Source organism: Lissotriton helveticus, chromosome 1_1 (genome assembly GCF_964261635.1).
Source record: "Lissotriton helveticus chromosome 1_1, aLisHel1.1, whole genome shotgun sequence".
Taxonomy (NCBI): domain Eukaryota; kingdom Metazoa; phylum Chordata; class Amphibia; order Caudata; family Salamandridae; genus Lissotriton; species Lissotriton helveticus.
This window is the reverse complement of record NC_136057.1, coordinates 1,432,101,994-1,432,118,195: the sequence shown is the minus strand read 5'-3', so window position 1 is coordinate 1,432,118,195 and position 16,202 is coordinate 1,432,101,994. Positions and strand designations below refer to the sequence as shown.

Sequence of the window (16,202 nt, the reverse complement as noted above, 5' to 3'; positions counted from 1 at the left end):
AGACATTTGAATAGTCATACACGCACTTTTGCGGTGCAGAACATGCCCAGTGCGGTCCTGGTTAATAACAAAATTCGTAAAAAGTTTAAAAATTCCTGTACATTTCTAAAGGGTTTTTCAGTCAAAACTTGGCTCCTGAGAGCCAGATTGGTCCGGGTTTTCCGCCCTCGGTTCTCAGAAACAATTCACCCATTTACCAATGGAATATAAGAACAACCCGATGTGTTTGTAGTATGCATTGTGTCCCTTTTACATGACATTGATCATGACGCTTTTGTCCTATATCGATGACATATAGTTTTCCAATGATGAATTAAATCCACATTTAGCGAAAGTGGATCGCATTATTACGCGATTTGCTGAACTTGGTTACAAGTAAAACTTTGTAAAGTCTCACATTACGTTTTTTGCTGTTCTTTTTCTTGGTTATGAATTAGCCTATGAAGGTAGAGGTATGGCTCCTCATTTCTTGGAGGAGTGTGCACAATTTCAACCCCCTTCTTCCGGCCTTGTGACCTTATTTCAAACAATTTTTGGAGTAATACCAGCTTTTATACATTTTATTTTTTTCCAACAATTTTGCCCCGGGCACTTCAACCCCTGGGGCATAGTCAGCTCATTGGGGACCAACAAGGGAGCTTTAAGGCGCTCATGGTCCCTTCTGGCTCCCAACCTCCTGCAGGAGCAGGTATTGCTTTTGGACAGAGGGAGCTGCAAACATGCAGCTCCCTTTGTCCAAAATCAATTCTGCTCTGATTCGTGGAAGCGCGAGCATTTTTAATGCTCTTGCTTTAATGAAACGGAGCAGTGTTTGCTATAGCACAGGGGGAAAGGTGCTCCCGTCATGCCATAGCAAACTGCAATGTCACGGGGTGGGCACCCCGGGACATTACTGGATCCATTCCTGGTGGTGGCAGTCACCAGAGACATGCAGGGCTGCAGTCGGGGACTGCGTGGCTCCCCTCCCATCTAGTGTATAGCCCCAGGGAGGTGGTGGTTCCTGGGGCTGGGGGCGTTACGAACCCCCTTAATTATATTATGTATGCCTCGGGGAAGTGATGTCCCCGGGGCTGCATTGGGGGCCTAATCCCCCAATGCATTATTACAGCAGTTAGCCCTGAGGACGTGGTGTCAGGGCAGGGGGGTCCGCAAGGCCCCCCACATTCTTTAACTTAGCCCCAGGGAGGTGGTAATCCCCAGGGCAGGGGGTTCTGCAAGGCCTCCCTATATTATTCAAATTTTTCCCAGGGAGGTGGTGGTCCCTCAGGCTTTAATAAGCCCTAGGAGGGGGGACCCCATGTGCCACCCTCCTACATACATTATATACCACCAGGGTCCTGTGTGCGAGCCTGTGCTTCCTTTTAAAAAAAACATTTTGCCACAAATTTGCAAATATTGCAAATTAGCGGCAATTGTTTTAAAAAAAAATGGTTTTATGCCATGACAGGGTCCTAGGGGGACCCCAAAAACCACGGACTGGGGAAGGGGTGTTAGGGTATTCCTACCCTGCCCCTTTTCTTTTTTCCCATTTTTTTGGGGGACTCAGCTTCAAGCTCGGTAGTGTGATATTCATACCGACTAGCACTGGGGTGTAGCTGTTATTATAATCTAGTTTATATGTAATATGGTGATCACCACCAGACATCTCAGGCACTTAAACCTCATATCCCTCAGCCTGCTGTTTTCCCCTCTGGGTGAAGATTCCTGGTCATATTTAAATGTTTTAAGATGTCTTCACTGGTTGGCACCGTCTTTCTTTTCTCTTCCTGTTTGTTAGTCACCCTTGGCTCACATTGAAATACCAGTGAGGTGAAGACTAGCCCCGCGCCCTGATAAAATTGCTGCAAGGTATTTGGCAATGAAACATGTTGTCCTTTCCTAATTGAAGTGGTTTGCAACATATTGTTCTTTTTTTAATCTGAGTGGGCTCACGGCATCCAATAAAGTAGGCTTATTTGCAAGTGAGTCACAGCTCATTTGACTTTGGAGAAGCGAGTTTACCTTTTCTCTCACTACGGATAGCACAACACAAGCACTCTTTGTGCATCTTTCCACATCTCACTGTTTATCTTTTCTTTTTCTTCACCTCCTAAACACAAGTCTGACACTTATTTGATTTCTTCACGGTCATAAAAGTCACCAATGATGAAAAACATGAGCAAACTGGTGAGTACCTACCAGCAGTTCCCTTGGTGATGCTTATGTGAGGTACTTTCTGACTTCTCACATATTTTTAGGTCAAGCGTATATGTACGACCTCTTGTATACATTAGTATACATATTTCTCTGTGCGACAAGTGCCATTCCTTGCTTCTCAGTTGTTTGTTTCAATGTCCTTTAAAAGTCCTTGCTTACTAGTGGCCAGTCTTGCCTCTTTGTCCCTTCTTTTTCCTCCAAGGAGCAGGAACTTAGTACAATATCATTACATTTTGTTCTGCTGATCTGCTCATGAGGGGGACTATTTTAATATGTTTTCAACCTCACTGTGGATGCTCAGACGTAACTGCTTACATTTTATTGCAACATTCACGTCTTGTACTTCCTGTCTGAAGCCAGCAGCAGCCAGCCATACTTTCCAGCTACTGCAGCTCTAAATCATGTAAAAGGTTAAACCAAAACGTAAACACTGCTTGAAATTATACTTTAATATGCATGCTGCTTGTGTTTTTTCCTCCTGTCCGCGACTTGTGCTTGGCTGCTGGCTGAGGAGTTGGAAGTTTCTCCTCATCAGTTTTGTGCTGAGGCCAAAATGTTTCCTTCTGGAAAAATGGCCCCTTTAAAATGTGCATTTGAATGTATTACATGAAATAGAAGCAGAACAAAAACACAGGGCCAGCACTATGGCTTTGCAATTGTACTTCAGAAGGGCAATGTTTCCGAGTTTATCATGCTTTTGAAAGGACTCCGCACATTCCTGGCTTCCTGCAATTTCCAGACAATAAAAATGTCAAGATAACTCCGGTGATTGATGTTCTTGCTGGACAGATCAGAATTGTCTAGCAAGAAGTTTTTGTGTATATACAAAGTGCTCGGACACCCTACACTGGTATGTGTGGCACTTTATAACTAATTAAATGCATCTGAACATTAGTGATTATGGAGCCTCAAGGGACACTGTTAAAGAGTTGTGGTGAGGGCTTCCGCATCACTCAGCCTTACCTCAACATCACCTGAGCACCATCTCAGCATCAACACAGCACCACCTCCCCATCAGTGCACCATCAACTCAGCATCAGCACAGCACCACCTTAACATCAGCACTACACAGCACTATCTCAGCATCAGTGCACCACCACCAATGCTGCCCCACCTCAGCATCAGTGCGCCATTACCTCAGCACAGCACCACCTCAACATCACTCAGCACCACTTGATCACCAGCCCAGCACCACCTCACAAACAGTGCAGCACCACCACCTCAGCATCACTAAGCACCACCTCAGCATCAGAATAGCACATCAGCATCAACACAGCACTACCTCCTTACCAGTGATCCACCACCAGTGGAGCACCAACTCAGCATCAGTGCAGCACCAGCGTACCACCATCTCCTCATTAGCACAGCACCACCTGAACACCGCCACCACCACTATCTCCACATCAGTGCATCACCACCAGCTCAGCACCAAAGCAGCCCCACCTTAGCAGCAACTCAGCACTAATGCAGCACAGCTTCAACATCAATGCAGCATTACCTGCAGCACAGTACCAACTCATCACCCAGCACCACCTAAAAACAGCTCAGCACCAACTCAGACCCAGCACAGCACCACCACCTCAGCCTCACTCCGCACCACATCAGCCCTACTCAGTATAACCTTAGCATCATTCAGCTCCACCTCTTCATCACCTCAGCAGTCCACCGCCAACACAGCATCAGCGCATCACCACCTCAGCTCAGCACAGCACAATATAACTTCAGCACAGAACCATTTCTGCATCAGCGCACCACCACCACCTCAGCAGCAACTCAGCACCCATACAGCACCACCGCAGCATCAGCAGCGCCTCACCTCAACACAGCACCACCTCAGGACCAGCGCTGCACCACCACCTCAGCATGATTCAGTGCCACAGCGTCACTCAGCGCCACCTCAGCATGACTCAGCACCACCTCAGTAACATTCAATATCACATCCACACTAGCACACTACTACCTCAGCATCACTTAGCAATACCTGAGTTTCATTCAGCATCACCTTAGCATCACATCTGTACCAGCACACCACCACCTCAGCACCACTTCAGCATTACTCAGCACCATCTCAGTCTGCCCTCAGAATATGGCATCTGTTGATTCTCTCCTAGTACCCATTTGCTGCTCATGTTGTAATTCAGGTAGTATTTCTCAATCTCCACCCTCCTATTGTTTATGTCCCTGCATAACAAATAAAAAGCTATAACAAACAAGCATTACAACAGGACGGAGGAGATTGCCAGCATTTTTTAAAAGAGACATTCAATTGTACACAATGTCTTCTTTAAACTCCACTACATAACACTCCACAACATAAAATACCACTCCATATACTTACACTCCTTATACACAGTCTCACACCACATAATTCCAATACACTCAAAACTACATAATTATGATCTACATAATACAACTGCACACAATACCACATAATTCTACTACACATATCCACACCACACAGTTTCACACCCCACAACTAACAAGTCCAATCCAAACCACATAATTGGTACACACCACCTACATCCACTCCAATCCATAACACATAGGTAGGAGACATTTACATTTACAATGCCAATAGCTCCAACTCTTTTCTTTTTTTTAAAAAAACCTCATGGATCTGATGCTTAGCTCCTACCTATTTGTTCTTTTCGTCACCAAAACCGCAAAGCTATACACAAACAGCCTGATTCATCATTGTCCCATTTTGCGAGTCTGTAATAGCGATTCATAAAGATTAGCTATTAAGGACTTGCAAAACGGGATTCATGTAGGAATTGCAAATAATATTGCGATTCCTACATGTTCCTTATTTGCGATTAGCAAATTGCTAATCGCAAATAAGGAATAACTCCCCATTCATTCCTATGGGCCTAAAGGCCCATAGGAATGAATGGGGAGTTATTCCTTATTTGCGATTAGCAATTTGCTAATCACAAATAAGGATGCGATTTCAAGGGTGCAGGGGTGTCCAAAGGACACCCTGTAGCACCCCTGAAATGTGAATTTGCACTGATGTTGTGCACACACATGTCCAAAGGACATGTGTGTGTGTAACATGCAACTTAGAAAAATGCATTTAAATGCATTTTTCTAAGTTTTCGCTATTTACCACGAGGTTTGACTTCGTGGTAAATAGCAGTCCTAAATTGCGAATTCGCAATATTTAAATGTTTCATGAATAGCATTTAAGGAATCGTTAATAGAGATTCCTTAAATGCTAATCCTCGCAAATTTGCGAATTCTTTATTAGCGATTTTTGCATTTGGGATGATGAATCCCAAATGCAAAAATTGCACTCGCAAAGGGCCAGATTCTCAGAATCTGGCCCTTTTGCGAGCGCAGGCTGATAGTTCCATGCCACACAATTCAGCTCCACACATTTCCAACTCACACCACATAATTTAACACCAAACCACATAATACAACTCAACAACACAATGACATAACACCACATACATTCCAAACCACACAATTCCACATTGTGCCCCAAAGTTCAACTGCCCACCACAAAATTAAACTGTACAAGTTACTACTCCACACAATCCCACTACACATAATACCACTACACTGAATGCCACAAAATTGCTAACCATACATTTCCACAGCACACCATGCCACATAATTCCACTACACAAATCCACTCCACGCTACAAAACTGCACTCCACTCAATTACACAACTAACTAATCCAACCCACATAGTTCCACTACACACCACATACATACACTCCATAACACATAAGTAAAATGCATTGCCATTTACAATGCCAATGGCTTCAACATAAACAAATGTGAGACCGATTACAATTACAATGCGTGTGCTCCTTGTATGCACTAACGAGTGGGGGTGTAAGTGTGGTGGATTGACAAACATTGAAAATTGGACACCTAGGCCCGTCTGCTATTGGCATTTTTTAGAAGCCAGCTTTGGGGCAAGATATAACTACCCTGTCCCCAGGATCCTTGGAAAAGCTTTTGTGTCCGAGCACAATCTGGTCTTTTTGACCTGATTGGGAATACCCTCTTATGCTCTTTAGTGTGGATGATATGTCAAAAAGGAATGCCTGGACATCCTCCGGAAAGCCAATTGTCCTCAGCCACGTGACGTCGGAGCACCACCAAGGAAGCAATGACTCTGCCCAGTGAATCAGTCGTATCCAATCTGCATCTGATGGTGAACTTTACTGCATCTTTCCCGTCAGCAATAGCATGGGAGAATATGGCTTGGGCCTCCTCTGGGATCATAGGCAGCGCTTGCGCAACCCATATCCTACACAGTGTGGAAATAACGGCTCAATAAGCATGCAGTGTTCACAGGTCGCTGCGTCAGGATGGTAGAAAGAAAAAGTACTTTTTCCAAATCCAATCTTTTGGACTCCCCATTCAGCAGGGAATGCGCAGGGATTTATTTCGGAGTTTGAGGTCTGGACCAACAGGCTCCCAGGGGTGGGAGGTTGAGAGAGAAACGCTGGGTCCTTGGGCCCGGTAATGGTGGCAGGAGATTGTCCCTTGCACAGGAGTGCCTGTGTAGGGCGCTATGTAGGCACCAAGCAGGACATCAGTGTGGGCTTTTTTAAAGGGGAGTAGAGGTTCTGAGTTGGATACCCTATGCTGCAGCACCTCCGTTAAGATGCGGGTCTTGAACCCAACCTTGGGCAGCTTAAGGTCCAGGATCTTACCTGCCCTTCAGACCACTATTGCAAAGGAAGCCCCTTCCTTCATAGTCACTGTGGGAGGAGAGAGAAGTCCAGCGTCTAGAGAGGTGTCCCGACCACTGGCATCAGCCAGGTTCTCATACCAGGTGTCATTAGCCATAGACTCTGCAAGGGGGTTGGAATTAGGGGTGGGCGAAATTTGCGCAGTCGCTTGTTCCGCCCGTTCGCGATGCTTTTTTCCTGTTCTCAAATGCTGTTTGCGTGCTCCGGGGGGGGGGGGGGATATCTTACAAACACGCATTTTGAAAGCACGAACAAGCAAAAAATTCCGCAAAGCCACGGATCGCAGAATTTTTGGCAAATTCTGCAAATTTCGTGAGCGGGACAAAATTTACCGCCCTGGCCTAGTTGGAATAGCCAGAGGGATCCTCAGATCCTCTTCACTTGTGTTCCTCAGAGGGCCCTTTGTGAAATATGACTCTATCTCCAGTTTCAGCTGTGTAGGCATGGCTTGTGACAGAGCCGGCAATCAGTGAGGCCGGTTTGGCTCCGTATCGGAGTTGGAAATCACAATGAGTGTGGCACCGCTGATGTGCATTTGTGGCATTGGGAACTGCACCACTGGAGCGGTCCCCTGAGGATGTCACAAAGTCACGGCTGAGGCCGATGCTAATCCACCAACAGATCCTCAGGGTCTGATTGGCGCTGAAGGCGGACCCAGCAGTGAAGCCCCGTTGGAGTACCTTCTGAACTCATGGGACCAGAAGGCGCTCCAGAGGAGTTCGAGATCTCCAACAATTAGATCCAGGGCCTCATAAAACTCACAAAGTTGAGTGAGCTCTGGGAAACTCGGGGAAGCGCAGAACGGGCCCAGTATCAAATGCGGGCCTAGCAACAACCAGGGAGTGGGGCTGGATTTGTAGTGTTGTTCACTTTTGTCATCTGATGAATGGGACAGAAGCAGAGTAGTCAAAGAGCACTTCAACTTCTTGGAGTTCTTCTATTGGGACTTACCTGGAGAAATCCAGGATCGCGAAATTGATCGGCCCAAGTGACTCCCGAAGTGGTCCCTAGATCTCACGAATGAACGGGACATGGCCTGGCAGAGAGTAACTTGGCAAGGAGCCAGGGGCTTCATGGCCTTCTTGTGGATGGCCTTGGGATTCATGGTTTTGCAATCCATGCAGGCCATGGAGTCTTGGTCCCATTCCAGGAACCAAAGACACACCAAGTGGAGATCGGTCACAGACATCTGCCTTTGATGGGCACCGCAAGGCTTGAAACCGGTTGGTTTCCTCAGGGACATTGTCCAAATAACAGGAAAAAAAGCACAGCTGTTGAGGTCGATAAAATGATCTAAAATAGTCAGTCAAAAATTGACTGAGGTGAGGACATCCTGATCCACGATGATGGTGCAGAAAAGAAGAAGCTGGGGTCAGCGCACTGGGGTGGATGCCTATATTGGTACTGGGTACGTCACTACTGGCACAGAAGACACCATGTGGAGCTGGATGATGCCACCTACTGGTACACAAAAAATCAGAATTGGGCCTTATGTTATGGAAGGAATCTCCGGTTAGAAGTCTTCATTAGATGAGATACTTGGGTATTTGCTTGTACACCAGTTTGGGAATTCAATTCTTCACATAAAAAAAATACTGAAAATATATAGGCATTCAGCTCTTCCTAAGTCAGAATAGCATTTGTTCTTCAAAAAATTAATTTTACTTACCCCCTGCTGTTAAGACAGTTGCAGAAACGTAGATGCTACGATCGATGAGTTCATTCATGTTTTTAAAATGATCTGTCAACATCTTTCTGGTCAGTCTTGCTGTTCCACAGCCATCAGATATCTGGAAGAACAGATGATATAGTGCAGATATTGTGAAAGAACTATGGTCACATGAGGTATAGGCAACACTGTGTATGTGTAAGTATACACATCACAGTCATATAAGTTGAGCAAGAGCATAAGTGGTGCCTTGGCATTGTAATCAAGCAAAATGACAAAACGTGTGGACATCAAGATAACATGATTTTCTATTGCAGATTTTACCTCAATTCTTTGAAGTGATGTTGACATGCTTTTCTTTTCATCATCAAATTTTACCCCGAAAACAACAAAGGCATCACCTTCTAATGGCTTCCCATACATATACCTGTTGGAAGAGAAGAGTGTTGAGTTTATCCCTGGAGTATTGAATGTGTAGTTCAGCTAGAGTGTGGCTATAAATTGGAATAGATAGAAAGACTTAAAGTTACAGTGGGCTTCAAAGTGTAATAGGTCCACACAGTAACTGAAATGTTAGGGTAATCCAGAACATATAGAATTTTTAAACAGTGGGGTGAGAAGGCCACAGAATGCATGAAAATATTATTCTGGTCATGAACTGCGGGAGTATTGAATATTAGTTTACTTTACATGGAAGCTAGCATTCAACAGGGTATGTAGCCAAACAATGTGCAGGGGTTATTGACCTGATTAGATAGTGTTCTGTAGCAGGAGAGGAACAACAGATCCGTTCATGTAGAGCATTATTCAGTAGGACTTTAAGAATATTCAAGATTGGATCAAATGTCCTTTTAGAATACTTTTAAGAATGGGACAGAACACAAAAATTGTTGTTTCATGGACAAAAAAAGACAAGTTTAAATTGGATTGTTCAACAGTAGGACTCCGCGAATAGGCTAAATAGAAGCAGTTGCTTTTAGTTGGTCTTTGCGAATTTCCAGATCAGATTGATAATTCATATTATTAATAGATTGTTTACATATAGTCTAAAACAGAAATTTCACAGTTAAAAGGAATTTTAAACATGTACAACATCGGATGGAGAGTTCTGTAATTGGAGCTTTAAGATAGGCCATAACAAATTGAACAAAATTTACAGGACTTTGAAAGCAGATAATTTTCTAACCGGTGTTTGGGAGATGGAAAGAAAGATTGGATTTTTTTGTCGTTCTTTGCCATCCTTTGAGAGCAGACAGGATGTATCCTTTACTAGTCAGATTGCAGTTTTACATCTACATTTTATGAAAATCAGCTGGTTCTAATTTGAGATATGACTCTGGTAAAAAACTGTATTTACTCAGGTTGGAGCTCAGCATATACATACCAATGCTCCAGTAGGACTTTGATAACAGACCAGGTAATAATGGAAGTTCTTCAGTAGAACTTTGAGAACAAGCAAGAATTGATGGGATTTTTTTCCCAAAAGGGCTGAGTAAATATTTCATATTGCATAGAAAAAAATTATCTGTAGTAATGCAGGAATTTTCCAGATCGGGGGAGGCAATCCTTCAGTACAAACTGTGGACCACGTCACACAAGATGCTCTCATTCTTCAGTGAGTTGCTGATCTCATTTCTTTTTGTAAGTTGTGCTTACAAAGGTCAAAAGCAGCAATGGTATGTTGTGAATAAAAACACTTAAATGGTGTGCAAAGATTTTACAGAATATATCATCATCCTGTCTCCCTCGGCATCCTGAACCGCGGGCATTTCCTTGTCTGGCCCTTGGTGAAAAGTCATAAAAACGAATTATATGCAATTAACTGGGAAATGCACCAGGCTCCTACATGCCAGTGTCGAACAGGTAAGAACAACAAAGACATATGTAACAAATAAGGGGTTTCGGAAACAAGCTTTCTCTTTTTTCTGTCAAGAATTTACCTTGCTGTGATGTCCACAATCACTTCTTCATCACCATCAACATAGAAAAAGGTAATCTTTGGTTTTAAGGAAACTTCAAAACTGGGCAGCACTACAGGAGGAACAGAAGATAAAGTTTAATGCGTGCCATTTCTTGGGAGTAAATCTACTAAGTAGAGAAAGAAGTCGACATGGTGAAGGTTTGCATTAAATAATAAAACACACATTATTAAATATTGTGATATAAAAAGGGCCTGGGAATGGTTGAGCTTAATTGTTTGGGTAAAGGGTTAAAGTTGAGATGAGGGTTTGGGTTATGGATTTGAGTTATTATAAGGGATCAGTTTAGGGTCACAGTGCAAGGCCAGGTGTATCTGTAGGATAAATGGTAGGACAAGGGATAATACGTGATGACAAAATGACCTTTGTCTGTGTTTTTTGTCACAAGCTAGAAGTACCAACTCATAGGAGTTGGTGAGGACTAGACAAAGGTCAGATATATATTAAAATATAAACTTTAAAATCTTATGTGGGTCACGAATGCACTTTATTTTCGACCTCACTCAATATACTCTGTATTCATTGGCTAATATATGTTAACTGTGACTTTTTGCCCCATCTTTTATGCAGCTACATTTTGCAACTCTGCTTTTTTTTTGCACACAATCATTGTGACATCTAAAAGGATATCACAGAGTGTCCTTACCGTACTCTTTGACTTCAAACTGGGTGGTATACTTCTGCAGAGGGGAATCTTCAAACCGGGCTATAATTGTCCAGGTCCCAAGACTGAAAAGAAGAATTGTGAGTATTACAGCTGCCTTAACTTTTATTTAGGATTTCAGATTCATTATCACACACTGCCCAAGTGAGAGAGCTGAGTTTTATCATGTTTATTGTATTGAATTGTAGTTTAATTGATATGTTGCTTCAAAATCCTGACAATAAGCTGATTCGCCTTGGTGGAAGGGATGATACTGTGTAAGACTGTGCTCAACTGGAAGAATGCTGAATTGTACTCTTGCCTATATGAGAAGGGTTTTTGTGTTGGGCATGATGACCATAGCATGCGTTTAATATGTCACCTGTCAGCATAGAAAACCAAGAGACAGAAGGTGCAATCAATGCATCACTGTTAAGGCCTATTAAATTTATCAGTTTGGGTGACCCGTGAAAGAACTGTCTTAGTCTCAATAGTGATAAGTAGCCGATTTAGTGCATGTGTCATCAAGATGTGTCAGTCTTAAAAGCAGGGTTAGTGAGTTTCTGTATGCATGCATGGTCTAATGAGATCAAGCGCAGGGATGTGTCCAAATAGAAATTTACTAGCATAATTGGGTGAAATTCATCAATTTGCTGTTTATGAAATCATTACATTTCAAATGTGTTGCTATTATTCCTCACACAGTATGAGTATGAGCCACTGCAATAACTATGGGCATATTCTATAACATTTTTTTAGCTTAGCTGTGCCTTTGCAGACAAGCACCAATCATAGAGAACTCGGGGCATATTTACAATAGAAGTGACGGACCGTGGTGTTAGCCTTCTTGGCTTACGCCACACCTCGCCACTTCTGGACCACAGGGTTGCACCATATATTCAACAATATGGTGCAGCCCTTCGTTTCCCCCTGCAATTGCACAAAATTTAGCTGCCTAGCGCCAACACAGGCACCCTTGTAAGATAGGGCAAGAGTGTCTGTGTTGCAGGGTAAGAATTTTTATGTGCGGGAAGGTGTCCCTTCCTCCACATAAACAATCTATAAATGGTGTTTTGTAACTTCTATGTGTGCTGCTTAATTCAGGACACAAAGAAGTTGCAAACCCTCATATTTTTAAATGATTGTTTATGTGCAGGAAGGCACACCTTCCTGCACCTAAACATTCTTACCCTGCAACACAGACACTCTTGCACTACGGTACAAGGGTGCCTGTGTTGGCGCTAGGCAGCTACATTTCGTTTTGCTGTTTCCATAAGGAGAAATTGAACATCTCAGGATAACTTGTGAGGGCGGTATTAAACAACTTGGCCCAGGGGTGCAACAGGTTGTTATGATGGCCTTTTACATCACGGCACTTTGGTAGTGAGGTTCTGTGATTTTGCGTGCTTTTAAAGTGCACAAATTTCTTTTCTAAACATGGGTTTTTGCCATGCGTCGTGACTGCCATCTGGTGTTGCCTTTTACGTAGGCCTCAGAAGTTAGTCTGCGAGCAAAGCAGTCTGACCTTTTGTGGGTCATGTGTACATTAACTAAGGTTTCCTTTGTGCGCTGGAGTTAATTTTAGAAGCTGGCCTTTCACCTGGACATGACCCTGCCAAGCCAATTTCCCTGCAAGATCGTTATCCACTTTCCCAATCACCATTCAAGACATTTGTTAACTTTTAAGTTTCTTTACGTTTCTGTTATCTTGCACATTATCTGAAACTACTTTTCTTTACTGTTTCTTCATTTCATGGGTTACGCTTTCAATTAAGGGTTTGTCCGGGCCTTCCAGATTATTATTTAGATATGCCTAAATATTAACTTGTGGGTTGGGACACTGTAAAATGAGCTTTACTATATGATGCTGTGTGATGTCATGTATTTTCTATTGGTTGAATTTTGGTGCAGGGGCGTGCATTTTAATTGTACTTTTTTGTGTATAAATAGGGATGTCTCGCCTTGGTAAAATTGAGCAGTTTCTTGAGTTGTACACCGTGTTGTATTGCTGGGATTTCTGCTACTAGCTGCATCTAATAAATTTGATCTCTGACGCCACCTAGAAGTATTCCGTGTCTCTGTATACCAAGGCAAGGGAACCCAGAGGACTTTGGGCGAGTCCCTGACGCCGCTGGGTACTTGAAATCCCAGTTCTTCAGTTGGCGCGGCCAACGTGGGACGACTTTAGTGGTACCGGTCCAAGCCCGAAGATTGCGAGGAGCCACATGAGGAAACTCTGGAGGAGGGCCCCCACTTCATCGACCCCTGCATGTCGACGTGGACCGAAGGTCTTTTCTGCGAGGCTTCCCGCTTTCCAACGGCTACGAAGGACTGCTGCCCTGACTGTCGCCTTGTCTTGGACCCTCCGATTGATGTTTGTAAAGCGAGACGATAGACGGTCTTCTGGTGGCGTGACAGATATTTGGTTAAGTATAAGTGGGTCGCTCCCACAACTTTTTCTGGTTCCTTGGTTTTGATTTGGTTGCTGCAGTACCCAAAGCCGAAGGGCTTGTATATTTATGAGTGTATCATTTTTTGATTCCCTTTGAAGTTTGAAACCAGACTAGTGAGCAAGATGCCTGGTCTTGGTAAATTTGGTAATTGGTTTGTTTGTGGTAGTAACAGGGATTCCCGATTGGAGGATTCATGTCCGATACCTCCGGTTGGAACTCCGACTTATGAGCTCTATTCTAAACACGGAGTGGGTCCAATTACTTATAATGAAGTATGGGTCCACTACACTAAAAAGGATGGTGTTTTGCAATGGCCCCCACATGGTAGTTTTGAAACAGAGATTTTAGACAATCTAGAAGTTAAGCTATTTAAGAAGAAAGCCCGGCCGGCAATGTTTGACTCTTTCCGCCTTTGGCGTAAGGAAGCCAAACAGAGAGAAATTAAACAAGCAAAGAGAGATAGGAAAGATAAGAATATGTCAGTACTACAAGCAGCTAGACAGTTTAAGGAAGAGGGAGAAGAGCGTGCGAGTGAAGTTTTAGATAGACAGCGTTGTATGGCCATAGATAAATGTTATCCGGCCTTGCCATCTTCTCCTCCAAAAGTGATTGAAGACCTTGAAAAAGATCCTTTGATCTCTCATTTACTGAGATTTCCACCTCCCTATGTGCAGGGTGAACTGTGCCTCTATTATCCCCGGTTGTTCCACCCTTTGTTGTTCAACCTCCTGCTGTTGTTCAGCCACCCGGTGCTCTACAGATGGTTTGCCTCCTCCTGTGCAACCCATTCTAGGGTCGCCAGCCTTGCTACCAGCTTTCCCTCAAACTCCTTTGCCTACTGCTTCTGCATCTTCGATTTCTACTGTTCTTGTCCCTACACCTTCTTTGCCTCAAAATACTTATTCTCCTGTTCGTATGTCTGCTTCTTCTCCTTCTGTTCGAAAACGAATGACAGAAACGGTTTCTAATTTGTTGTCACCATTGTTTGGGTCACTGAATATGACCCCTGTTTCGGAGCGTAAGCAGAGTCGTAGTCAGCTTCCTGGTTCCGAGGAACGGGCTGTGTTGGATTTGTTGGCTCGTAAATGGATTATAAATGCCTCAAGTATAGTTTGCCAGCGGTTATGGATGTTTTCTTTCAATGGGAGCCGCCTAAGCAAAGGTATGTTTTTAATGTGATGTGTATGTTTTTGCGTCAGGAATGGGAAGATAATGATTTGGGTTTGATCCCGCAGGAACTACTTGATGTTCAGTCGGATTTTGCTAAAGGGATGATAGTGGAATCTGATATTACAGATGCCGTAGAGACGATACTGGCTTTTAGATTTAGCCTTCCGCCTCAGACATTGTACGAACCTGATTCCTTTGTTATAAGAAAAGCGAGACAGTATCCTATGAGAGAAGTTCCTCCTGTATGGAAAGAAGCAGTTCAGGCTAATGTAAATTTGGGTATTCAGGCCGCTCCGGCACATTTTCAGCAAATATGGGTACATGTCCCTTGGAAGAGAGCAGAGGTCTTGGCTCTTAAGCAGACCTTACCTGACCCTCGTAAGAATCCTGCTGGTTATTACAAGGAGTTGTCCCAGACAGTTGAAGCGTGTATTATGAATTTAGCTGACATCGATATGTTAATGGGTAATGTAGTCCCCCAACCTTTGTGGGCGAAGATTCGTCATGAGAATCATGCTGCTGAATTTGGTGATACCTGGGCGAATATTGTTGCCGCAGATGGTAGACAGGAGGGAGGTGCTAAACCTGAACCTCTAGTTTCAGAATTACCAGGTAGAATTATTAATCTGATGAAAACGATGATGCCCGCTTTACGAGTAAATTGGGATAAGTTAGCAGCATGTAAGCAGAAGAAAGACTAGAGTGTATCTGATTTCTTCACTAGGTTAAGAGACGTTTATTGATCATAGTGGTCAGGATATGAGTACGGAGGGTGGTCAAAGGTTGTTTGTGGATACATTTGTCTTTAATTTGCTTCCCGAACTTTCTAATAAGTTAAAGGACTCTGAGAGTTCATGGGCTGTCTCTTCGTCGGCCCAGATATTGGCTACTGCACAATATTACGAGAATAGGGATAAAGATGAGAAGGATAAAGTGGAGAAGAAAACTAAAGAGTTAAAGACGAAAGTTCTTTTGCAGCAAGCTTATCCGCCTCGTCAAAATCAGCCTCAGTTTCAGCAACCTCCACAATTTCAGAGATTGTTACAGAAGCCTGAGCCCTATGCTCCGCGAATCTTTCCTGGCCCTAATCAGTGTGCTTATTGCAGAGAGGAAGGTCATTACAAGAATAGTTGCCCGGCTTTGTTACAGTGTGCGAATGGTGTATCTGGTCAGAGAGGTCGTAGTAGTTTTCAGCAAGCTCCTAGGGGAAGGGGACGTGGTGTGATCCCTCAGAATGAGCTTTCCTCTTCCCTACAGAATTCTGCGAATTATTTTGACAGACAGAATGTTCCGAGTGGTCAGTCCGCCCAGTATTATGTTGAGGATTACTAAGTCGAAGGTGAGAGTTCTGGTAATATTGATAACTAGGACAGCCA

The 16,202-nt window shown here is 43.6% G+C and overlaps 1 protein-coding gene across 2 annotated transcripts in view; it reads right to left on the bottom strand.

Annotated features, from left to right (window-relative positions):
* LOC144826880 (A.superbus venom factor 1-like) overlaps nucleotides 1-16,202 on the bottom strand; it is a 1,649,148-nt gene that overhangs the window by 1,477,170 nt on the left and 155,776 nt on the right. For both annotated transcript variants that reach the window (XM_078685340.1, XM_078685347.1), the window contains 4 exons: nucleotides 11,207-11,289; nucleotides 10,522-10,612; nucleotides 8,906-9,008; nucleotides 8,582-8,702 (listed from right to left, as the gene is read on the bottom strand). In XM_078685340.1, coding sequence (XP_078541466.1) covers nucleotides 8,582-8,702; nucleotides 8,906-9,008; nucleotides 10,522-10,612; nucleotides 11,207-11,289 — 398 coding nt within the window. The remainder of the gene's footprint in view (nucleotides 1-8,581; nucleotides 8,703-8,905; nucleotides 9,009-10,521; nucleotides 10,613-11,206; nucleotides 11,290-16,202) is intronic.